Genomic DNA, 25,423 nt, shown 5'->3' with positions numbered 1-25,423 from the left:
GTTATCTCTTTATTTGATTAAATTGAAATTTATATTATACCGGTAAATATAAGATGGAGACTATTCAAGTCAATGGTTTTAAATACATCAAGGATATCAGATGCACGAGGACTGAAATATTCAGGTTGGTATCTATTGAATTTTTTTTTTTTAATATTTTGTTTTCATAGACAGATTTTCTACCAATTTCATCTAAAATTTTTAATAATTAAATAAAATTTATCGTAAATGATTAATACGTTCAGCGCTTATTTTATTATTTTGAAATTATTATTAATTTTTAAAATTTAATTTGATCTAATTTTTTTACATTGTGAATTTAAAATACTTAAAAATTATTCTGAATTGTGTTGGGCAAGTTTAATGAAATAACATTATTTTAATTTTTTTAAGTTAATTATTAAAAAAAATTAAAATTTTTGATTTAAACAAAATTTCTGGTCAAATTTTTTTTTTTAAATGTACATTGGAAATCAAAAAATTGTGATGAGTTTCTCTTGCTCAGCACAATTGCAGCTTAAATTTTAATAATCAGAAATTTTTATTTTTGACAAAATAAAGTTTTATTTTTTATTCATTTTTTATTACGTTTCTACAAACTTCTTGTAAAATTATATGATTTTTTAAATCGTTTTCAGGTGATAAATTACGGTTAAACTCATTATAAATATGTATCAGAAAGTAAAAAATAATAAAAAAAAGAACGTTTTTTGTTTAATGTAGATGCTGTGGGAGAACAAACCGAATTAGAGGCGTTTGTAAAGGAGCTTTAAAAAGAGTAAATGGAATATACACAGTTAAAACACCTCATTCATGTACTCCAATTAGAAACATCGAAAATAATGAAGCAGCTAAACAGGAAATGATAAGGAGATGTTTGTCACTGTCAATATCTTTAAGAGAAATTTTTGATGCGGTTTGTGATGAGTAAGTACTTTATTAATAAGTATATACATATATTTGCTTAATTTTCTTCCCAAAGTCGAAATAATGACTTCAACGGAATAACGATCATCAATGTAACGTTAATTGAAAATTTGACATTTGTTATACAAATGTAAATTCTAATTTAATTACAAATACTTTTGTGGAATATGATATTTAAAATAAAATTTCTACTTATTGGATATTAAATATTTCTGTGTGTAAAATGACCTAGGGCTCTGGGGAATTAAAATTTTCATTAAATTCATGCAAATTTCAAATAAATAAGAATCCAAGAAAGATTTAGTTTAATTAGAGTTCAAATAAATAGTTCTTAATTATTTAGGTACATATAGTAATTAATAAAAAAACAAAAAATAAAAAATATATAATTATCAATGAATAATAAATATAAATAATAGAATGAAATGCTGGTTAAGGAGAAATTATTGGAATAAATACGAAAATTAATATGAAAATTTTATCTACCATATTATACTATACTTGGATAAATAATTCAGAAATCCAATAAGGAGTGTCTTGAAAATATTTTGTCTTACATTAAAACTTATACTCACGCTAAAAATAAGGTTCTTTACACGTATTAAACTATAGATTCAGTAAGGATGGAAAAGCAGTAACTTTGGAGTGGAGATCAATGAAGCAGGTTTTAATTCGGAGACGTAGGAAAGCAGGATACAGGCGCCCAAATAATTTGGAAGAATTAGCTGAGTTGATTTTAGAAAATCCTTCTTTAGCACCTATGTTGAAAGGTGTTGTTAGACATGGAAATGATACAGCCTTATTGTTTTCAACTGATGAGCTTTTAAGAGAATTAAACGATCAGAGTGAGCTTTATATGGATGGCACGTTCGAAGTAACGTTATATGCTTTTATTATTTGAAATATATATAATTTTCATAAGGGGCCCTATTTATTTTATCATCACTTATATTTAATTTGTCATTTATGAATCATTTTAGCCTAATCACCCTCTATTGCTTAAAAATTCATTAATTACGTAAGCTCAAAATATGAGGAATGAATATGGAAAAATAAAATATATAAAAAAATATGGAAAAATCGAAATTAGAGTATGCACTGAACATCAAGTCGAATTTTTAAAACTATAAATTCCCATGTAAATACAGAAATATGATTTTTTATTAAAAGTTATTTAAAAATGAAATATCACATGAGCGGTAGAGGGGTTTAAAAAAACCATAACATGTCTCACTCAGGGGTGGGGAGGGGGAGTCAGTCTAAATTTTTTAAAACCGTTTTATAGCATTAATGTATGTCGCCTTTTATGGGGTGAGGAACTTTACAGAAAACTATTGTTTATAGTAACCCCAGATGGTAAGATTTGCGTAAAAATTTATAATTTTTCAAAAATTGTTCTATTTGCGTATTACGTAGCCCTTGTCTGCCATATCCCAACTGAAACAGGGTAGCGAGTTTTTTTATGATTTAAAATTCCCGGTTTTTCCCAGTCAATTTTTCTGAATTTCCCTGTCACATTTTTATTCATAAATCATATTGAAATCTTCATTGAAAAAATTTTTTTAAACAGTTTAATATGTAGGTAAAAAATTCTTGGTTCAATGGTAAATTACCCGGTTTTTTCGGGTTAATTTTAAAAATTCCGGTTATTTCCCGGTTTCACGGTCCACTCGCCACACTGTGAAAAAATCCGTCTGGATTTTCCACGTGGAAATCCAGATGGAGATTTAAAATAATTTAAATGGAAATCCACATGGAAATTTTCCATTTTTTCTATTTTTAAATATATTTGAGAATCGACATCAAATTCGAATTCTGAGATCCCAAGGGGGTCTCACTCACGATTCTTAAAATTTTTTAAAAAGAGGTAAATCAGGGGGGATTAGTTAATCAATTACTATAAAGTCAATAAAATAAAATAAAATAATTACAGAATGAAAAAATATTCATTTGACGAAATATATACATATATTATTTTAATTATTATAAACTTTTAATTAGGTTTGTCCGAAAATTGCTAAAATCTGTCAGTTATACACGATTGTTATGCGCATAAATGATAAGGTATGTATAGAAAAATAGTTATTGCAAAGTAGTTCTAATATTAATTTGTATATCTCAATAGTAAATTATTTTTTAGAGGGATGATGTTTAAGATGATTATGTTTCATGTTCTTTAAAATTTTTAAACGGAAATGTCTATTTTTTTAATATTTAAAAATAATTGATTTTTTAATTTACAGGATTATATTATAGCAATATTTTATAGTGCCATCTGATTGAAACTTTAAGTAAATGTTATCTAATTACATATATTTCGTGTCATTCTTTCATAGAGTGTTGGAGCAGTGTTTTTATTGATGACAAGGCGCACCAAGGCATTGTACAAGAAAGTTTTCTTAAAAATTCAGGAATTGTGCCCTAAATTAAGGGATGGTCTTGAAGATGCCATGTTAGATTTTGAACCTGCCGTACAAAACGCGCTTAAGGCATTATTCCCGAATTGTAAAATTCATGGATGTTGGTTTCATTCTAAAAAGGTAAAATTTTTGATGGTGTAAGATAATTTGATTGCGAATCTGGCATTAGATCTTTAAAAAATTAAAAATGGTACATCCAATATGGTGGACGATGTTTTTAAAATTGATAGGAGTCACTTGAGAATCGTAACTCGGGAATTTCAGGGTTTGTTGATTACGAATCTGGTTTTAAATTTTAAAAATTAAAAATGGCGAATGTAATATAGCGGAATATTTTTCGTTAACACTTTTTTAAATAAAATCACTTAAATTTTTTAAATTTTGTTTCTTAAGAGTTTTTGCTGCTCTTGGTTTCATTAAAAACATGGGACATTCATCTATTATATTTATTCATCTTAAATTTTCAAAAGCAATCTTGACACTTAAAGAATAATTATTGTTAAATTAACGAATTATTTAAAAAATAAAAATAGTGGTTGAAACTTTTTAGAAATTTTTCCTTTTTGTCAAAAATTATCTTTAAAACTTTAGCAATTTTTTAAAACACGTCAAATAATTCAAAAATCCTTCGATAAATTGTAACTTTTAAATATTTAGAATTCAGTTCCAAAAGTCATTTTCGGAAACCTTTTAATATGAGTTGCTTATTTATTATTACATTATTTTATTAAATATATAAATTAAGGCAAAAAAAAAATATTGGAAAAAATTGGGTTTGAAGAAAGCACCATCCTCAATGCTGAATTTTGCGTGCTGTCTTGCTTTGGCGCCGGCAGATCACTTTTTTGATGGTTTGGAAATAATTAAGGCCAAAGTTAAAGAATATCATCGAATATACCATTTAAAACTCAACAAATTCGTTAAGTATTTGAAGCAATATTGGGGAAAAAGGAGAGAAATCATGTGCGTTGGACATTTGCCTCATAGAACTAACAATCTGTGTGAATCATTAAACAGCAGGCTGAGAACAAAATTAGGAGGCAGTCATCCACAAATATGGAATTTTGTTGGTGAGAAAATTTCACTTTTTCTAAATAGATTACTTTAAGTCATCAATGAAATATCTAATAAATATTTTCATTTAAAAGCTAACATAGATATTTACTTTTGTTTTTTCCAGATATCTAAACGCATAATTTTGTCTTTTTGTATTATACTTATTAAAAATTTGAACTCTTGTTTAATTAAAACTAGCGCAAGCGCCAGCCGCAAGCGGCCGGCTTCTTTGCTTCTGTTTTTTTTCACTCAAATTATCCTTTTTCATTTTTTATTTAAGATTACGATTTATAATATTTTCCTTTTAATCTTGCGTTTATAATTGCTATTTCCTAATTATTTTATTAATAATACTGCAAATTTAAACGCAAACATAGAAAATCATTAACTCGGATCTCGACATTTTTAATAAATTAAAGGGTGACAAATATAATTTTGGACTCATTTCGGGATGGCTAAACCTCTGTTTGAAAGAAGAAGGTAAGTCACCTCTAAATGAGTCCTAAATTTGATGGGTGACCGGCTTTAAAAAATTATAAACGCGGTTCTTAACGTTTTTAATAAATCCAATTTTTTCTCGGCGCAATCTTTTTCGGGCGTAATTCCATCGGCGCAATCTTTTTTTTCCTTTGCAATCCTTTCGGCGTAATCGTCTTTTCCCAGCGCAATCCTTTGGCACAATATTTTTTCCGGCGCAATCTTTTTTCTCGGCGCAATCCTGTCGGGGCAATTTGTTTTTCCAGCGCAATCCTATCGGCGAAATCTTTTTTTCCCGGCGCAATCTTTTTTTTAACCTATGTTATAATGTATTTTTTTTCTGTTAATTTTTTTAAAATACTTAAATTTTAAATTTTCGCGTGCTACTTCCAATTAACCAATTAGAGACGGTTCCTCATTCGAGTTAATCGATACTTTTGAGTTTTCGAGTGATTCTCGCAATCTTCCTTTTTATTCTTTTTTAAAAAGGACTAACCCTCTTTTGATTCTTACTCAATCGTTAAAACTATTTTGAAATTATAATGTAATGTCGATGAATACTTCATTAGAGAAAAATATTAGAAGCCCTACTTGAAAAATGGTCTGAAAACACCACTAAAATTTTACTATCAATGTAGCGTAAAATAATATTTAAGATATTTTTCAAACAGTCAGTATAGAATTTTCAAATTTACTAATTTACTTGTACATGTACAGTTAGAATGAAAATAACATTTGATGTGGAGTATAAGAGATTGGTTGATCTGAACTTAGGAAAGTTTATTGGAACGCTAATGCAGGAAAAGGACAAAGCTCGTGACATTACAATTTTTAAAGCTAGAGAAGATTTGCAAAGAAATGGGTTCGTCTAATACTATTTATACTAAGTTACAAAGGGGAATTTATTAATTGTGATGAATAATCTTGAATCTTTTTCAATTTTTTTAAATGTACCGAGTTTCACACGTCGAATTATGAAGGATTCATCAATTAATTGTTAATTTTAGTGTTTAATTTTTTTTTCTCTAAGAAAAGGGCCCATTCTTTTCATTCCTTGTATTAGTTATGTTTTTTTAGATATTTTGAAAATAATATTTATGTTTAATTAATTTTTTTATTATAATCTTTGAATTTTTTGATACTATGTAAATTTTTTTTATTATTATTTATTATTACTAATTTAATTATTTTGACGCATTGATTTAAAAAAAATACTTATAATGCTCACTAATTTTTTTTATATTATTCAATCCATAAAGAAAACCTAAACTACTTTTTTTTGCTTTTATTTATAAAGAAATAGGTATAAATATTTTTAAAATGTCGTAGAGAACACCTGCAGTTTTACGTATAATGATTCTTTTAATTCCACTTATTTGTTTGTACATATTTTCTAAGAAAATTTACAAAAAATTCTATATAAAAAATTTATGTCGAAAAATTATTATTTTCCTGGCATAGCTTTCTCCACATATATTATTTAATTTTAACTAGAATTTTTCTTAGTTTATATATTCAGAAAGAAAAACATTAAATAATTTTTCTTGTAGTAATCTACAACAGTTTTTGGCTACCTGTAGCAAGGCCTAAATTTAATTTTTGCAACCGCATTTTGTGCAACGAATTTATGTGCTTTCGTAAATTTTCAAGATTTTTTGAGTTTGATTATTTTTGAAGAAGAAATTTGAAATAAATGGAAAATCAACGAACACTTTTCAAGAGGTGTTAATGGTGATAATTGTTTTCCTTTTAAATAAAAAATAAGAAAAATAATTAAATTTGTAATTTTTCAAAATTAATTGCTTCTGATGTAATAAAAGCATTTCATGTTTTTGTTTATTTACTTTATGTGTAGTGAAAAAAACTCTTTCCACATAAGTTAATTTTTTTCTATAATGACAGAGAAAATTATCGCCTTTAACAGTTTGTACCAATAAAAAGATTACAATAAAAAATTAATTTAAGTTTTTATTTACTTATTTTATTTATATTTTAATGTTAAAAAAAGTTTTGTAGTTTTTTCAAAAATTTTAAATTATTTTCAATTTTTTTAAATTATATTTAACTCTTTCTTGATTTTTTTGATTTCTAAATTCACTTTTTTTTATTTCTTTCTAATCATTGATAACCCTAAATAAATAGTTTGGATTGTATCGGAAATGAACTTTATATTTGGCAAAAATGTATTATTTTTCTGGCTAAAAGGTTAACAAGACGACATATAAATAAAAATATTTTATTGATTATTTTGAATTTTAAAATATGCTCTATTACCGAGTTTTTATTAACTTAGTTTAAATTTTAATAAATGAATGTATTGAATTTGTAGATCGGCTTTTCTTGCAGCGATTTTAACGATTGTCATTTTTTTTAAGTTTATATTTGTAGATGTCAACGAAAGATCATTTTCATTTTTCTCGTTATATTTGCGGCTTGTATAAGGATGTCCGAATTGGAAGAAAAGTTAAGTAATTCTAGTGTTATCGTAGTGAATAAATTCAAATATTATTTGTCGACATCAAATAAATCTACAGCTTATTGTGCTATGAGAAGAAAAAAATGCAAGGCAAAAGTAAATCTCGAAGATGGGAAATGGCAATGCGGACAGGAAATACATAACCACGATGCTCCTGAAAATGACTACGAGATTCAAAAGAAGGCAGAAGAAGAGATATTACGAATATGCAAAACATCAAGCGAGAGTTTTAAAACAATTTTCGATCAAGTTTGCGAAAGGTAAAGCATTTTTTCACCTTATAATTCTTTTATTCAATACAAAACGTCATTGCGTAAACAAAATATTTTTTCTCTGAATGAATGTTTTTTACAAATTATTATAATAAAAAATAACTTTTTTTGGTTATTTCCATTTAATTTAATGGTAAAAATTTCAATACTAATAATAATCGATGAATTAAGCTATAATGTGAAATATATGTCCAAAGTGTGAAGTTTGAAGTTGGTCTGATTTCATGAGATTTAATTTATTTCATGTACGTTTTGTCAAACGTGTATTAAAATATTGATAAATGTGACTTTGTGCTTATTATTAAAATTGTTAATTTAGTGAAAAAGTCACCCTATCTTTCAATGGATTAAGGCCTCGAATGATGAAAGCTAGGATGGAAAAATTTGAGACAGTTAAAACAAGCACTCAATTCTTTCAAGCGCTGAAATCTTCGGACACACACTGCAAGTCAATTGCTCCAGGAGTCGAAATTTTAAAGCTTTCATCGATCAAAAGCGATGTTGAAACTTTATACATCGACGATTCTTTTCAAGTAATTTTGAATTTAAATTTTTTCTCAAATTTTTAAAAAATCTATTATAAACTATAAACTTTACGTGCGTTAAGTGTCTCTTGTATAAAAAAATATGTAATTAAGTTTTTCTCTGCTATTCATCTAAAAAACTTAGTAATAAAGATTTCTCTTGTTATTAAATAAATATTATTTTTTGCAGTTGGAATTCGAAAAGTTTGACGTAAAGTTCATTAACTTTATTATTGAAGATGCAGGAAAAGTATGTTTTTTAATCAATTTTTACATTACTACTAAATTTTTAAATTAAAAAAATATAATATGTCATAATTTATTTTTTTATTCATTTTACATTTTCATAAATTAATAAAATTGTTTTTAATAGCAAAAAATTTTTCTTTTCGATTTCCAAGGGTTTCATAGTATTTTGTGCAGTAATCATATCACTGAGTGCGGCTATTATAAGAGAAATATTGAAAGAAATTCTATCAATGCCATTTATGCAAAATGTGAAGACAATTGTGGGCCCTCACGATTTGGACTTTAAAAGAAATTGCCAAGAAATGTCGTTAAACGTTTTTTACAAGCCTGGATGGTATCATTTTCGACAGGTATCTGCTATTTCATAATGTGTAAAAACTTATTTTTAAAATTATTAATTTTTTATTGTTTTCTGATTATTGAGTGTTCTGATAAAAGCCAATTGATATTTATTGAAAGCATTGAAAAAACTGAAAACTTATCTTAAAAATTAATTAAAAAATTATAACCAATGCTTTTTGAGAAGCTCCGTAAAATAAATGAAGAAAATTATCTAAATAAATTATGTCAATTACATTTTTTTAAAGATATTAACAAAAAAAGATATCTCAAAAATGGGCAATACTGAAAAAAATATATAATGGGGAAACGCACACATACACGAAATTAGGAATATTTTTTGAAAACATAATTCTTGACTTGATACAAAACATTGAAATAAATCGAAAAATCACAAATAAAAATTTTAAAAAATTTAATACTTTAACAATGATGAAACAATATATTACTGTCAATGTTAATATTTAATCACTTTCCTCATAAGTCAATTTCAACTTAAAAATAATATTTTCAGATCATGAAAGAGACTTTCATCGAGAATGAATTTAATTCGGACTCTGATGAAATTTTAACGGCAAGTTATGTCATTCCATTAGTTCCAACCCAAAATCTTTTTGATGCTCAAGGAGAGTTTATTAGCTGTACCGAAAAATCGAATGCGTACAGTAAATTCTCTAACGACGTCATAAAAATAGTTTCTAAAATTGGATCTGAAATATGTATTGTTTCTGACAATGTGGTTACACACAATAATATTTTTGAAATCGCTGGAAAACAATTTGATTTAGTAAAAAAGAGCAAGTCTCCAGGACAATTAATCGGTAATTTATTTTCTCACATAGAATTAATTCAAGTTTTTTAAACAAAATAGTTATCAAATAATATACTTTTTAATAAAACTAATTTTTCCACAAAAATTTTTTTAGAAACTCTTAACGACTTGATGACGGAGCGACAAAAAACAAAAGTTATATCAGAATTTTCTAAAATAATTGAAGATACTATTCACAAATTACAGAACGTTCCGAGGTAAACAATTTTACTAAATATAACTTATTATAAAAAATTTTATGATTAGTTGCTTATTAATTATATTATTTCAGATTGACCGTAAAAGCAGCATTTAAACTTATGCACGATCAAGTTAAGAAAAGTTTTAAATACACAAAACGTGAGTGATTTAGATAATTTTTTCCAAAACAATTATTTACATTTAATGAAATTCTGACGTTTAAGACCTTTTTTATTAACTTAATTTTAAAAATATCAACTTTTACCAACACAACCGACTTTGATCTTTTTTACGGTATTAATATGAAAAAAATATATTTTTTAAAAATATTTCTTATGAATAACATAAGTATAAATTAATAGTACCACCGATGGTCAAACTTCGAAAGTTTAACTTTGAATTGACATCTGAAGACAACAACGGAGTAGAGTCTTGTGAAAAACGTATGGACGAATTAAATGAACAAGAACTTGATGTAGAGTTGACGGAAGGTTTGTCACTTCTATATTAATAAATGCTTATAATTTAATCAAGTAGTTGGCATAATACGTTCTCATCTGACCGAAGAAAGCCTAAGGGTTAAAATTGAGGAGCACGATTGCTACTCAATTTTCTATCCCCTTTAGCTTTAGTTCATTTTATTTATTTTTTAAATTTATTTTAACAAAATAAGGTCCTTCTTTTAAATATAAATAAATCTAACTTGTATTAAATATTAAATATTATCAATTATTTATTTATATTTATTTCAGTTTTAATATTTACACCAGAATCCAATGCCACAAGTGATCTTCTGGACGAAGGGTATAACTTTTCCTCGGATGCAGGCATGGAGAGTAAGAAAGCACTTTCTTATAGATTATGTTTTTTTATTAAAAAAAAACAAAAATATACAATTTTATGAAATAAAAAGCAAAAAATATAAAATAATAAATTTCAGATTTGCTTAGTGAATTACTTAGCACAGAATTTAATCAGGTTTCAAAGCAGATGCATCAACAAAAGGATGAAAATCAGTTAAATAGTAAGATAATTAAAATAAAAATTATCTATAATAAAATTAGTAAATAGAAGAATATAAGCATCTCTTAAAATACGAAAATAAATTTTAGATCTGAATGATGAAATACTAAAAAATAATCATGAAGACTTAGCAAAAAGTGAATTTATCATTAAGATTGATCAGATGAGTCAAACTGAATCGCTGATTGTTGAAAATGATGGAAATAACTGTAAAGGTAATATTCAAAATGAAATATTTCTGTGAAACATTTCTATAAATTATGTTCATTAAAGTTTTTAAAAATCTATCTAAGTAAAAGAAAATACACTTGAGTACATTTTGTTCTGCAAGCAGAACGTTTGTCTGATTCTTTGCAAATTCGGAATTACAAAATTAAGAACTAGGTAAATTTAATGTTTTGCCTCACTTTCTCCTACTCTTGTCAGTTTGAAATTATGGACAGAAAATGAAAATATTTTCTAAATATAAATAAGATATATATTATTATTATTATCAAATTTCAGAAATGAAGGATCAAGCACCGCAAACCGAAAGTCTATTAATTACAGTAGATAAAGGGACTCAAACTGAGGATATTGTTGACATGGGTAGTAGACAGGATCTACATAGACAGAATTTTCGAGGTAAAATAAAGAAATTATTTTTGTCTATACATTAATGTTTTCACAATAACTCATTATAGAATTTTATGTATATTTAAAATCTAGATTCTATAAACATTTCTATTTTATTATAATTAGATAATTATTTTATCCATGGCAATTCGTAATTATAGGCAGAGAATTAAAATATTTTATTATACATATAAATACTAATAAAAACTAAATAAAAATTTAATTTTTAGGGCCACATCCCTACTACAGATTCCACCCATATCCACAAATTCCACATCCACAACAAGCAGGAGATTGGACAGCTCCGATTAGCAAGTTTAATAAAATTATTATTTTTTTTTTATTACAGCAGGACAATTTGGATATTCTAGAGATTTATAGATGCTTTAAAGTCTCTAAAATATCTTAATATATCTGATGCAAAAAATTTACGTTAAACATTGAATTAATATTAATTTCATATAGTAAAAAAATTTTTAATTTTTAGTGCCCCTTGCATCTACTAGCTACAGACCGAACGGTAAAAGAATTGAATAATATTATTCTTCTAAAATAATCAGTTAAATAAAAAAAATAATGGAATTATTTTTTAGTCACAGAGCCGTTTGTCAGACCACCAGGATATGGAATTCAGGGTTCAGGGACCATAGCACCAGAATATGGATTTCAAGGTCCACAGTTTGACTTGCAGTGGGGATTTCAAGCTCCACAGTTTGACCGGCAGTGGGGAAATGAAAACAGTAAGTTTTATAAATTTTTAATTCATTTTTAAAACTTTCAAAAGTTTTAAATTATACTGCCTATGTTATAATTTTGTATATTAATTTTATTTTCTCAATCTTGTGTGGAAAAAGGTCCAATATTTCCACAAGTAGCACGAATCCCAGTTTTTAATTGTTAAAAAACACGAAAGAAAAGTTAAAGGTTTATTATTTAATATTTTACAATTTTCCAGATGCACCATTCAAAAGACAGAGAAAACCAACTGCCCGATCTTACAATCACAAAATGAGAAATTACTACAACAAGCAATATTAATTAAATTATTTTCAGGTTTTTTCAATGTTATAATTTTATTTTTCTATAATTTATAGTATTTGTTTCTTAATATATAATAAATGCAAATTTTCATCAAGAAATAAAGACTCCAGGGATAATGCTACAGAAAAACATACAAAGTGGACTTATTTTTAAACCCTTCCTCAAAATCAAACCTTTGTGCAAAATCAATATGTTGGTACGTATTTTAATATACATGTATAATATTGATTTAAAAAACAAATTTCATAGGTTATTTTAAAATTAGCCAAACTTATCTATGTCATGTTCAAATTAAACTTTAAATTTTTAAAGAAAAACATTTCAGAAATTATTCTTTATTACTATTAATCAAAACAAGTTTAACTTAAAATTAATTTAAAAATAATTAATCAGGTAGATAAATCAATTAGAAAATTCAAATCAGTCAAAGTGTAAGGCGAAACTGTACGTAATAAGCCAGAAATTGAACATCGATTTAATTGAAAAAGGTTAACCAAGTACAAAAAGTTCTTCGAAGCAGATAAAAAGGTATATTTCACTACAATAATTTAACACAACACTTTGTTTTAAACTATAAATCTGTCGATTACCGGTGAAATTTTTTTACCCTTTGTAATTGACATTGTTGATATAAGTCAATATTTTTTCCGGCATTATTTTCAATCGAACTTTTATTTTGTAATAAATTTAATTTTTTTTATTTTATTAGCTTCATTATTCAGGATTTCAAAAAAAATTGCCAATAAAAAATAATAGAAATTTTAAAATAAATTATAATTTTGAGATTTTGAGAATTTTTTCATTTTAAATTAACAGGTTAGAATTCCAAAGACCATTTTTTTCATAAATAATCCACAATATTCATCAGAAAATTTATTCGAAAAAATTTAAACATATTAAAAAACAAATGCAAAATGTTATCCACAAAAAAAAATTAAAAATTCCATTTAAAAAATGTTGAAAAAATGCAATAAATGTTTCTAAGAGAATTTTTTTATTTTTAAAAGTACATAAAGCTATGAAAATTTTTAAAAGCTAGTAGAACAAGACTCATTTCGAGTTTAAAAAACATTTATTCAAAAAATTATTTTTCAAACTAGGTTTCTCACAAATTATGCCTTCAAAATCATGAAGAAGTAAAATATCTTATATTCAATTATTTAAAAAAATTTAAAGCTAAGCAGGTTGCCCAATACAATTATTTTGACACTACTAGAAAATTAATTAATTAAATTATTAACAAATAGATAATTTTCTCACAAAATAAATGAATTCTAAAAGTTGGAAAGAAAAACTTTTATATTTAATAAGTTACTCACACAAATGTAATGTATAAAAAAGTTTTATTATTATTATTATTATTATTTGTTCTTAAATATGTTACTTTAAAATTATACCTACCAATTAAGGCAGAAGAAATAAATTTTTCAAAATAGTCAGATAGTTTAAAGAATAAAAACTAATAGAGTTTTCGAAAACCTATATTTTTTTCTAAAGTTTCTAAAAAACTAGCAAAAATTTATTAACAAAACCGGTTGTGCAAAACGATTTATCTGATATTTCAAAAAAATTAAAAATTAATTAAATGTATACATTTTACAATAATTATAATTGTAAATTAAAATAAAAAAAAATTGTAAAACTTTATGGATAAATACTTTTTAGAACAAGTTCATGCCTCCTAAACAGTTGGAGAGGAAGTTTTTAAAGTTTCAAAAAAACTAGCAAAAATTTACTAACAAAACTGGTTGTGCAAAACGATTTATCTGATACTTAAAAAAATTAAAAAATCTAATAAATGTATTTTTTTTACAATAATTATATGTCTTCCAATAGACAAAGAAGAAAATTAAAAAAACCAACCAAGTAAAATATGTGACCATTGGGTTCTACAACACCCAATTTCTATTTTTGAAGAATTTATTATAATTGTTTGATCTTAAAATCGTTCTGCACAAATTGTGCCGTCAAAATCTCGAAGAAGTAAAATGCCTTTGCAATTCATCTATCGATGAATTAAAATTAAAACAGGTTCATAAAAAAAATTATTTTGACATTAATGCAACAATTATTACTTAAACTACCAAATAAATAATTTTATCAGAAATGATAGAAGAAAAATATGAAAAATAGTTGGAGAGGAAAAATATTTCATTTTAATTGTAAATTTATATAATTTGAAAAAAATAGTTCAGCAAAACTAATTTATTCTTAAAATATTATGCCTTCAAAATAATTTAGAATTCTAAAAATTTCTATTATTGAAAAATTTATTATAATTGTTTTATCTTAAATGCGTTCTACACAAATTATGTCCTCAAAATCACGAAGGAATCACGTAAAAAATCTGATATTTTCAAAAATTAAGAGCTATATAGGTTCCGTAAAACTGTCAATGATAAATTTGAATTTCGAAAATTAGAAAATTTTGTAAATAAGTATTTTGTACCTTAAATATATATGCCTTCCAATAGATGGAGAAGTCATTTTTTAAAACTAAATTTTAAATAAATAATAAATAATAATAATAAAAATCAATAAAATATATGATTATTTGGTTTTCCAAAACTCATTTTCTATTGGAAAATAATTTATTATTTATTTTTGATCTTTGAACAACTTATGATTTTAAAATTCTGGAGAAGTAAAATACCTTTGTAATGAATTAATCAAATACAAAAATTAAGTTATGAGAAGATTCCACAAAAAAATTAATTTAGCACTTTGAATAAAAAATACTTAGTTAAAAAATAAATAATTTATTTATTAGCTGAATACCTTCGAAAAGATGGAGATGGAAATTCCTTTTTTTAATAGGAAACTTACAGACAGGCAAATAAAAATTAGATCTGCAAAACTATTTTTTTTTAAACAAAGTTCATTAGCATTATTATTTGTAGTAAAAAGAATTAAGTAATAATTATACCTATAAAATAATGGAGAAGTAAGAAACCTTTGTAAAAAAATTAGAAATTTTGCAGAATTATGAGTAAAACAAGTAATTAATTTAATATTTTATTTAACAACATTATTATTTTGAAATTAAAAAAAAACACAATTTATTGATACATACTTGTTACCGTAGTATTATGCCTCCAATTAGGTGGAGAGGAACAAATTTTTTTCTACGAAATCAACATAAATGTAATAGAAAAATTAGTTCTGCAAAAGTGATTTCATTTTTTCAAAAAAGTAGCTACAAGAATTTGTTTTCTGCAAATTTTGTAAATAACATGTCTTAGAAACAATATAAGATTAAAAAACTTTTCTGTATAATAATGAATTACAACAATTAATAATTACAAAAATTACAAAAATTTATAAGGAAATGCATTTTACTCTAATTATTATATGCCGTTTAATAGAAGAAGAATCATTATTTTAAAAATACAAAATGAAAAAATTTACAATTGGGCTCTGCAAAACGCATTTCCTACTTTTTAACAATTTATTTTAAGAATTTTACCTCAACAGAGTTTCGAACAAGCTTAAAAAATAGTTTTTAATCATGTTCTGCAATAGCATTCTATAGGCACCACAAAAAAATGAACAAAACTAACAAATAATTTTCACCCAAATTAAATGCCTCCTAAAAAATAAAACTCCTTTTTTTATGAAACTTACAAAAATTTATTTTCAAGAATGGAATGCATGAAAATTAATTTTTCTTTTGAAAAATTTATTATAAAAATAAAGTTACATGTAGTAAGTTATAAATTATCCCTTAAAATAATAATAATAATAATAATAATAAATCCCTTTCAAAATAAGCTAAAATTACCCTTTCGTAATTAATGAACGGCCCCTAGAGGGTTGTCAGCAAAATATCACGCTACGTTTAAAAAAAATAGAAAAAGCATAGGAAAAATATCACAAGGGGGGTGTCAAATTTTCCGAAAAAATTATCACATGCTTTGTGGATGATCCCAAATGTATGCCCTTTAATAGCTGGAGCAGAGATATATTTTTTTAATTAAAACATATCAAAATTTATAATAATTCAATTTGGAAAACTTATCTTCTCTTTGAGAAATTTATTATAAAAAGATATTTCCAATTTGGTTACGTATACATCATGCCTTCAAAATGATGGAGAAGAAAGAAACCTCATTAAATTATAAAAATTACAAATATTAAGAGCAAAGCAAGCTCCTCAAATGAATTATTTGAGCAAAACAATATCAAAAAAGCAAAATAATAGATAAATAATTTCCAAACAAAACTATTGCCTTCTAAAATAAGAAGAGGAAAAATATGTTCAAAAAAAGAAAGTTTTTAAAGATCTAAAAAATTGGATTTGGTAAAACTTGTTACCTTTAAATAAAAATTTATTATTATTATTTGTTCTTAAATGGATTCTTAAAAAATAATGCCTTCAAAATAGTGAAGAAGTGCAGAAACTTTTTAAACAAATCAGACAATTTGAAAAATAAAAAGCGATGCAGATTCCGCAAAATAATTATTTTGGTACTAATAATAAAAAATGATGAACCAAATAAACTAATAAATAATTTTCAAACAAAATGATTGCCTTCTAAAATAAGAAGAGGAAAAATATTTTTTAAAAAAGAAAACTTTTAAACATCCAAAAATAATGGATTTGGTAAAACTTGTTTTCTTTAAATAAAAATTGATTATTTTTATTTGTTCTTAAATAGATTCTTAAAAAAAAATGCCTTCAAAATATTGAAGAAGTGTAGAAACTTTCTAAACAAATCAGACAATTTGAAAAATAAAGAGCGATGCACATTCCGCAAAATAATTGTTTGGGTACTAATAGTAAAAAACAATTAACCAAATTAACTAATAAATAATTTTTCAACAAACTTAATTCCTTATAATAGATGGAAAAGAAATTTTCTTTTTTAATAAATATTAAATTTTTATTATGAAAAATTGTTTTCTTTTTTCAATATTTGCCATAAGAATGTTTTTCATTGGGTTCCGCATATATCATGCTTTTTAAATAATGCAGAAGTAGAGACATTATTTAAACAATAAAGAATTACAACAATTATGGCTTTTAAATAATGGAGAAGTTTAAACAATAGTAAATTAAAATTATTGTGACGTAAAATGATTCAGTTAAACACTTGCTCTAAATCATTAAATAAAAAAAGTTTACAAAAAATTATAGACCAATTCTTTGTACCAATTACATTAATTATATGCCTCTTAATAAGTGGAGAATGAAAATAAAAGAAAATCAGACTTACAAATATTAACCTTCGCCGGACTGGATACTTTTTATATACACGGTTGACAAGATCCCACCCAGGGTGGGCCAAATGTTTTCTTCTTTGTATATTGCAATAAAAACTTAGAATCATTCAGTTTTTTTCCAAAATTGTTATATGTTACCAAATAATATATTTTATTAATGTTTTGTTGATTTTTTATTTGTTTAAACAATTTATTATTAATAATTTATAACTTTTTCAAATATACATACGACAGTAGAAGAATTTTATAAATTTGTTACCTTTTCTTCGTAGTTATTAATTCAAAGGTTATAAATAAAATAAAATATATAATTCAATTTGCAACAACTATTATTATAAATTGTTTAAACAAATAATTGTTGCTATTTATTAACATTCTTCATAATATTCCTAGAAAATTGCAATTTTTTCTAATTTTGCAACTTAACAAGCACAACATAATAACACAAAGATTTTATATGAATTTACTATTTAACCAATTGGTTAAACAAATAATTGTTGCTATTTATTAACTTTCTTTATAATGTTCCAATAAAGGTACAATTTTTTTCTAATTTTGCAACTTAACAAGCTCAACATAATAAACATGAAGATTTTATATGAATTTAGTATTCAAACGATTGTTTAAACAATTTATTGTTGTTATTTATTAACTTTCTTGTAGTGTACCTAGAAAGATGCAGTTTTTTCCTAATTTTGCAATTTATCAAACCGAATATAATATAGCCAGACAGATTTGACATAAATTTACTAATTTAACAATTGTTTAAACAGTTGTTGAATTTACAATTTTACATCAAATCTATCTTTTATTATATTCGGCTTGATGAGTTGCAAAATTAGAAAAAAACGGCAACTTTCCAGGTGCCGTACAAAAAAAGTTAGTAAATAACAACAATAAATTGTTTAAACAATTGTTCAATTAATAATTTTACATCAAATCTATCTTTTATTATATTCGGCTTGATAAATTGCAAAATTAGAAAAAAACTGCATCTTTCTAGGTGCAGAACAAAAAAAGTTAGTAAATAATAACAATAATTGTTTAAACAATTGTTGAATTAATAATTTTACATCAAATCTATCTTTTATTATATTCCGCTTGATAAATTGCAAAATTAGAAAAAAACTGCATCTTTGTAGGTGCAGAACAAAAAAAGTTAATAAATAATAACAATAAATTGTTTAAACAAATGAAAAATGCAATATAATATTTTTTATATCTATTATTTGACATCATAAAACACTCACAGTGAAAAGTCTGCATGATTTCAAGTCTTTTTGTAAAATAGAATTAAAAAAATATCTGAATCATCCCGGTTATCTCCGTACATACATTGATAAAAGTTATAAATAATCAAGAAGAAATTTTTTTTAAAAATTTGTTTTTACATTTTTTGAAAGTTCTTAAGATTTTGTTCAGTGACTTAAAATCGCGATTCAATTAAGGCAAAACTTTAGAAGATATGGCAATTTCAATTTGTCTGGCCCACCCTGGGTGGGCATCTTGTCAAGCGAAGGTTAAAATAAATTAGTTCTTGAAAACTCATTTGCGCTTTAAAATAATAAAATAATAATAAAAACATCCCTCTCGATAGAAGAGATGAATGGCCCAATAGATGGAGAAGTACAATTTTTCTTACAAAAAAGACAAAAATGTAAAATTTGCGGATGAATTGGTTCTGGAAAATTCACTTCTTTTTTAAAGAAAGTTCATTATATATGAATTTTCTTTAAAATACGTTCCTCACAAATCATTCCTTTAAATAAATGGGGAAAATATAATTAAATTTAAAACAATCATATAACAAAAACTTTTAAAGTTGATTTTTTAAATAATTTTCAGTTTATAGAAAACATAAGGGCGTCAAATTGCAAAGAATCGATACCCAAAATTTTATGCGCCTTTAGGTTTACATTGTTTTAAAACAATTTTGTAACTGTAGAAAAAGTGTGCTAGAATATTTTCTAAAAGGTATATTTTGATAATGAAAGGTTGCCTACATTTTCAAATATTTAGTCCTTTAAGATCAGTAAAAAAAATCAGCCGCAACTTTGTCAAAGCTGAGACGCAAAATGCCCTTCTTTGTAGAAAATAAGTTCAATTATATAAAAGAAAAACTTGATAAATTTGTCCTTTAAATATTATATTTTATATTTTTTTATACAAAAAATTTATTTTTTCAGAAATAGTTGTATACTATTTAAAAGGGCTTAAAAATGGTTACAATTCATTTAATATGCTGTATATTATATGTAAAGCTAATAATTTTAGTTTTTTCCTGACGACAATGTATCAAATATTTTGAAAATTAATTATGTTATATGAAACATTTGTTAAATATAACATTTTTTAAATTTACATTTGTACAAAATAACCTGTTAACACTTTTTAATATTTGTAACAAATAACAATATCTTCATTCTCTATTACAATATAACAATATTCTTTTTTGTACAATATAACATTTTTGAATTCTAATTTGTGTGAAAATGATACCTTCTCGAGATGTTATACTTTAAACTCATAGAATTAACGTTTTTAAGTAAAAATTTTTCAAATTTATTATTTCCGAAATGAAGTAAAATAGCCTAACCAAATTTTCTTATCCATATCAATATTAAAATATGTGCGAAGCCCCAAATTTTTTGAAACAACGAGAATAAAGTTATAAGCTTTGAAAAATTGTGAAATTTTTTTACTCAATAAACTTTCAAATTCTAATTATGTTACGTTCACAAAATCTTTTTCAAAATCATTATTTAAAATATCTAATAATAATGATAGTAATAATTATATTATCTTAGTGTGGTATAATATTGTGTAAAATGCATAATATTGTATAACCTATTGTATGGTATGATTGTTATTGCATTATTATATTAAACCTAAAATTAATACGAAATTAAAAAGTGCAGTATAAACCAATACGGCAATTAAAGTTCATAAGAGGTCAAGACTGTCACCACAGTACGTGACCATTAAAAGTCGTTCGCTTCTACAAAGAATAAGAGTAGAAGACCGACACAATTTAGCATATTTTTCGCACTCTGTAGACACATGCATATGGTGTCATACGAGGTCATCGCGGTCAATCACCTGATCAAATAATCTGAATCGATTAAAGATCAACTAATCTTAGAATTAACGTATATTAATTATTTAATTAATTAGTATTGTTCTTATTATATTCCATTATACAAAATTAGTGTATGTTTGTATGATTGAATGTTTGTATGATTTTATTATTAATTTCACAAAAATAAGACCTTTTACATGACTTACATATTTATTTATTTATTATTATTAACAATTAATATTTTTATTAATATCTTAATTAACTAAAAATAACTGGAATATATATAAGTCATGTAATAAGATCATTTTTTCCAAGAATTGTCTGGAGGAGAGGAACCAGTGCATTTCCCCACTTTTACCGAGAAACAACAATGACTCCTCCCCATCAGATGAATTCTTATTGGTCATTATAAAGCAAATTAATTCAGATTGGGTAACAGTGACGATATAAATTATTTAATATGTTGATTGGCTATTCAAAATCGTCACAACGTCACCTTTGCCCCGTCACCCCTATACCAAAGGGTATAAAAGCCTGGAAATTCTCCTCCAGAACCGATACATTTTTCTGCGACAGTTTACTTCAGACAGTTGTCTGTATTTCGGTTTTCTGTACTTTAATATTTATCCCATCAGTAATAGATTCGTTTATTTATTCCGAAAGCGGATTCGGGCCTAATTGTCAAAATTAACAATTATATGGCATGGTCCATACGAACCATTGTACTCGGTATAATTTATTTCGGATTCTGATGTAAAATCTGGTCAAAGATCGGCATTCGAGTATTTTTACTTTCGATAAAAGATAACCAAAATCTCGTACCCGTATTGACTTCCAACCAATTCTAAACCTTGTTAAAATATCTAAACACATAATTTATTCAACCATACTACGTATACATTCCTTCGAGGAAAGCACATAAGTAAGTTGTGAGTAATACTTGGTTGTAATACTTTATTATACCTATAATTTAATTTGATTTTATATTTGAGTTCTTATTATAATAAACTAATATTCTCTTGCATATCTTTATATTTTATTTTCTCTTAACCTTTAATACTCTTTTCTGTCAAATAAGTAAGAACAATTTCATAACGGTCCCCATAGGGCTGAGGCAAGAAACATTCCTACAAATAAACAAAAATAAAGCACGAATATTGCATTCGTGTGAAATATTTGCTAACGACTTCCGAAGTATAAAATACCTTTTGACTACGCTTACCTTCAAAATTAAATATAAACGTAACAATTAATGTCTTAAAATAAAGTAAATAATAATTCCATCATTTTTTGATGTTGAATAATAATTTCAAAGGAAATAAAATTTACACGATAATATTATGACCAATAAACTCAGAAATTCATCTAGTTCCAAATAATATTAAAACTGAATACTTTAAGAATAAGCGAGCAACCACTCTCAGATGATTTTCAGTGGTTTGACCCTATTATAATTTGTCATAATTTTGCGAACATGTAATTTAAGCATTTGAAATTTATTACTTTTTATTATATGTTTTTAAAATAAAATATTTTTATCTTTTTATTGATATATAAGAAATAGTAAATTTATTCTATTTAAATTAAGTTTCAAAAATCTTCTTTCCCACATCAGACCACATAAATATCGGCTTTAATTTTTTTTAGGTACATTCAATATTTTTGGTCGCATATCATTACCAAAAAAAGAAGAACAATTGATAAAACGGTTCGTATCTGCATTCACTGTTAATATTAAATATTAATTTCCAAATTTAAAAGTTTATATCTTTTCAGATTAAAAATTGCGATTAAAATATATGTAAGAGCACCATTATGGATTTAAATAAAAGTATTAAGGACATCAATAAAAATGATATTAACAGGGAAATATTAAAAATGACGCTTCGTTTGTACAGTAACCCACAAATTTCTCGGAAAACTGTTAATGAAATTGTAGAAATGTTTCAAACATTTGTCTCAGAAACGTTTGTTCCATTTATTCAAAAAGAAATTGAAAATTGTGTAAAATCAATTTCAAGCGGCATGGCATATTTTAAAACACAATTTGTTTTAGAAAATTCGAAAGATATTTTTAAACCATTTTCTACGGAATATTTAAGATTTAAAATCTATGAAGAAAAATACTCGTTTAATCCCCCTCAACTATTGGAAATCGGACAAGAGTCTGTATATATGACAGATGATGATCAAAATGTACATGTTACTAAAAAGTCGATCTACGCAGCGCATGTTCCATTAAAAAAAACTTTGGAAACATTTTTTTCATCACCGGGTGTGTTTAATATGGTTCTTCAATATATTAATGAGCTTTATGCGGAAAAAAAATTTATATCAAATGTTGTTCAAGGAGAATTGTGGAATATAAAATACAAAGATTTAAATAAAATTATTATACCATTGTACTTATATTTCGATGATTTCGAAACCCGAAATCCATTGGGCAGTCACGCAGGAGAACAGAAATTAGGTGGTGTATACATTTCCATTGCATCATTACCTCCTCATATTTCTGCTAAAATGAAAAATATTTTTTTATCCACAATTTTTCACTCGGATGATTTAAAAAACTTTGGAAATAAAAAAATTTTTCAAAAATTAATTGAAGAGCTCAATATTCTATCGGATGAAGGTATTATAATAAATGTTGAAGGAACTGATAAAAAAATTTACTTCCAATGTATCCAAATTTTGGGGGATAATTTAGGATTAAATAAGATTTGTGGCTTTTCTGAAAGTTTTATAGCTAATCGGTTTTGCAGAATTTGTACTGCAACTAAAGAACAATGCCAAAAATTGTTAGAAGAGGATGAACATCTTTTAAGAGATGTAAAATCTTATGAAAAAGTCGTTGCTGAAGAAAAATTTGCAGACAGTGGTTTAAAAGAAAAATGTATTTTTAACGACATAAAAAATTTTCACATTTGTGAAAATATATCTGTAGACGTTATGCACGACATTCTAGAAGGAGTTGCATCATATACAATTGCAAAAGTAATACATGAAATAATTTCTTCAGAAAAAATTACTCTTGCTACAATCAATAATAAAATTGATTCTTTTTCATATGGCACACTAGAGACGTCAAATAAACCAAGGCCTTTATTTTATGCACAGGGGAAAAAAGGGGCCCAGAAATTAAAAGTTAAGCAATCTGCTGCTGAAATGCAATGCTTAGTGAGGTATTTAGGGCTAATGATTGGTGACATCGTTCCCGATAACAATCCACATTGGAAATTGTATCTCTGTTTAAGAAAAATTTTTGGTGTTGTAGCTTCTCCTTCATTAGATAAAGGGCAAATCCAAAACCTCAAAGAACTTATAAGAAAGCATAATAAGCTGTACTTTCAACTAAATGGAAAACTGAAGCCTAAAATGCACTTTTTGCTGCATTACGTAACAGTAATGATTTTAAATGGTCCAGTTATTCATTATTCAGCAATGAAGTACGAAAGGAAAAATAAGCAACTTAAAGAAATCGCAGTGTCTACTACGTCAAATATAAATTTACCATTGACAATAGCAATTAAACATCAGTTGCAACTCTGTTATGCAACAGCATTTTCACTACCTATACAAAGTGACATCGAACTTGGGTCTATCGATAACTCTGATGCACATAATTACTTAAAAAAATTTATTCCCAACTTACGTGATGGAATATCTGTGACAACGTTAAAAAATATTGAATTACTTGGAATTAGTCTTTCTCCTGGAACAGTTTTTGTAAGCAGAATAACTGAAAATGGTCCATGTTTTGGAGTAATTAAAAAAATTTTTTATTGCAAGAACGTTTACTTTGAAGCAGAAGAACTCGAAGTATTATTCTTTGATCATCACTATCATACTTATTGCGTACAATATAATGTGAACCCTACAAATCTATTAATAAATGTTGACCTGATACCAAAAACTTCACCCTGTCTGTTAGTTAAAAAAAGAACAAATATTTTTGTAGCGACAAGATATGACATTTGAAAATGTTAAAAGGAAGCTTAATTTTTTGTAAATAGAACTTTTTAATGTGATAAGTATTTTTTTGTTCAAATGTGTTTGTCATAAACTAATCTCCTTATAAATGTGAACCTCATAATGTTATAATTACAGCAAAACTTATTTACTATAATTAATTTTAAAGCGTTTTCTGAAAATGTAATTGACCGTTTATCATCGAAATTTCATATAGAATTATAAAATTTCTTATTAACAAAATATATTTTCGAATTGAAAAGAATACATTTTTTCAATACTTTCCATGAAATTCTATGACTATAAAATATTTAATGAGTAGCATATTAAATATGAATTTATCAATCTGAAGAAACCAACAAATAATTTTTAATAAAAACTAATATTCTCTCTTAGCAATTATTTAATTATTAAAACACTTTTTTTTAAGTTATTACGTATTTTGTAATATTTATTAGAGAAAAAATATTTAATTAACTTTACTTTAAAGGACCTACTTTTATCTTGTTTGTATTAAAATGGTTTGTTCAATATACATTTTTTAAATTTCCAACATTATTTCTTCAATGTGTAATTTTTGAAAATGAATCAGAAAATACTCCTATAGTGATACCTACTATTTTGGTTGCAGAATTTATTTAATTCCTTTAATTTTTTTTGATTTATAGTTCAGGATTAGATTGATGGTTTAAAGAATAAAAATTATTTTAGCAAAATAATT

The 25,423-nt window shown here is 25.2% G+C and overlaps 2 protein-coding genes across 2 annotated transcripts in view; both read left to right on the top strand.

Annotated features, from left to right (window-relative positions):
• Window positions 1-24,883, top strand: part of LOC127285567 (uncharacterized) — a 46,371-nt gene extending 21,488 nt beyond the window's left edge. The window contains exons 2-3 of the mRNA XM_051311665.1: window positions 22,381-22,441; window positions 22,510-24,883. Coding sequence (XP_051167622.1) covers window positions 22,549-24,711 — 2,163 coding nt within the window. The 5' untranslated portion in view covers window positions 22,381-22,441; window positions 22,510-22,548 and the 3' untranslated portion in view covers window positions 24,712-24,883. The remainder of the gene's footprint in view (window positions 1-22,380; window positions 22,442-22,509) is intronic.
• On the top strand, window positions 7,210-12,428 carry LOC127285596 (uncharacterized). Its single transcript, XM_051311693.1, has 16 exons — window positions 7,210-7,616; window positions 7,948-8,161; window positions 8,343-8,402; window positions 8,554-8,751; window positions 9,255-9,561; window positions 9,667-9,769; window positions 9,844-9,911; window positions 10,115-10,243; window positions 10,505-10,588; window positions 10,693-10,776; window positions 10,865-10,990; window positions 11,280-11,399; window positions 11,621-11,701; window positions 11,878-11,910; window positions 11,984-12,130; window positions 12,346-12,428. Exons 1-16 carry the CDS (start codon window positions 7,324-7,326, stop codon window positions 12,426-12,428), a joined length of 2,130 nt encoding a protein of 709 aa, XP_051167650.1. The 5' UTR covers window positions 7,210-7,323.
• Window positions 24,884-25,423: the final 540 nt, after the last annotated feature.

The sequence above is a fragment of the Leptopilina boulardi genome, unplaced genomic scaffold (assembly GCF_019393585.1).
Source record: "Leptopilina boulardi isolate dan_hultmark-lab unplaced genomic scaffold, ZJU_Lbou_2.1 LbouV2_335, whole genome shotgun sequence".
Lineage (NCBI taxonomy): Eukaryota > Metazoa > Arthropoda > Insecta > Hymenoptera > Figitidae > Leptopilina > Leptopilina boulardi.
This window is presented reverse-complemented; position numbering and strand designations above follow the sequence as displayed.

Bases quoted from the DNA above. Each gene is read 5' to 3' on its own strand.
- LOC127285596 (XM_051311693.1), top strand. From the start codon at position 7,324: ATGTCCGAATTGGAAGAAAAGTTAAGTAATTCTAGTGTTATCGTAGTG. The intron at 9,912-10,114 runs GTGAGTGATTTA...ATAAATTAATAG, and splicing joins AAGTTTTAAATACACAAAAC to TACCACCGATGGTCAAACTT. The intron at 11,702-11,877 runs GCAAGTTTAATA...TTTAATTTTTAG, and splicing joins AGATTGGACAGCTCCGATTA to TGCCCCTTGCATCTACTAGC.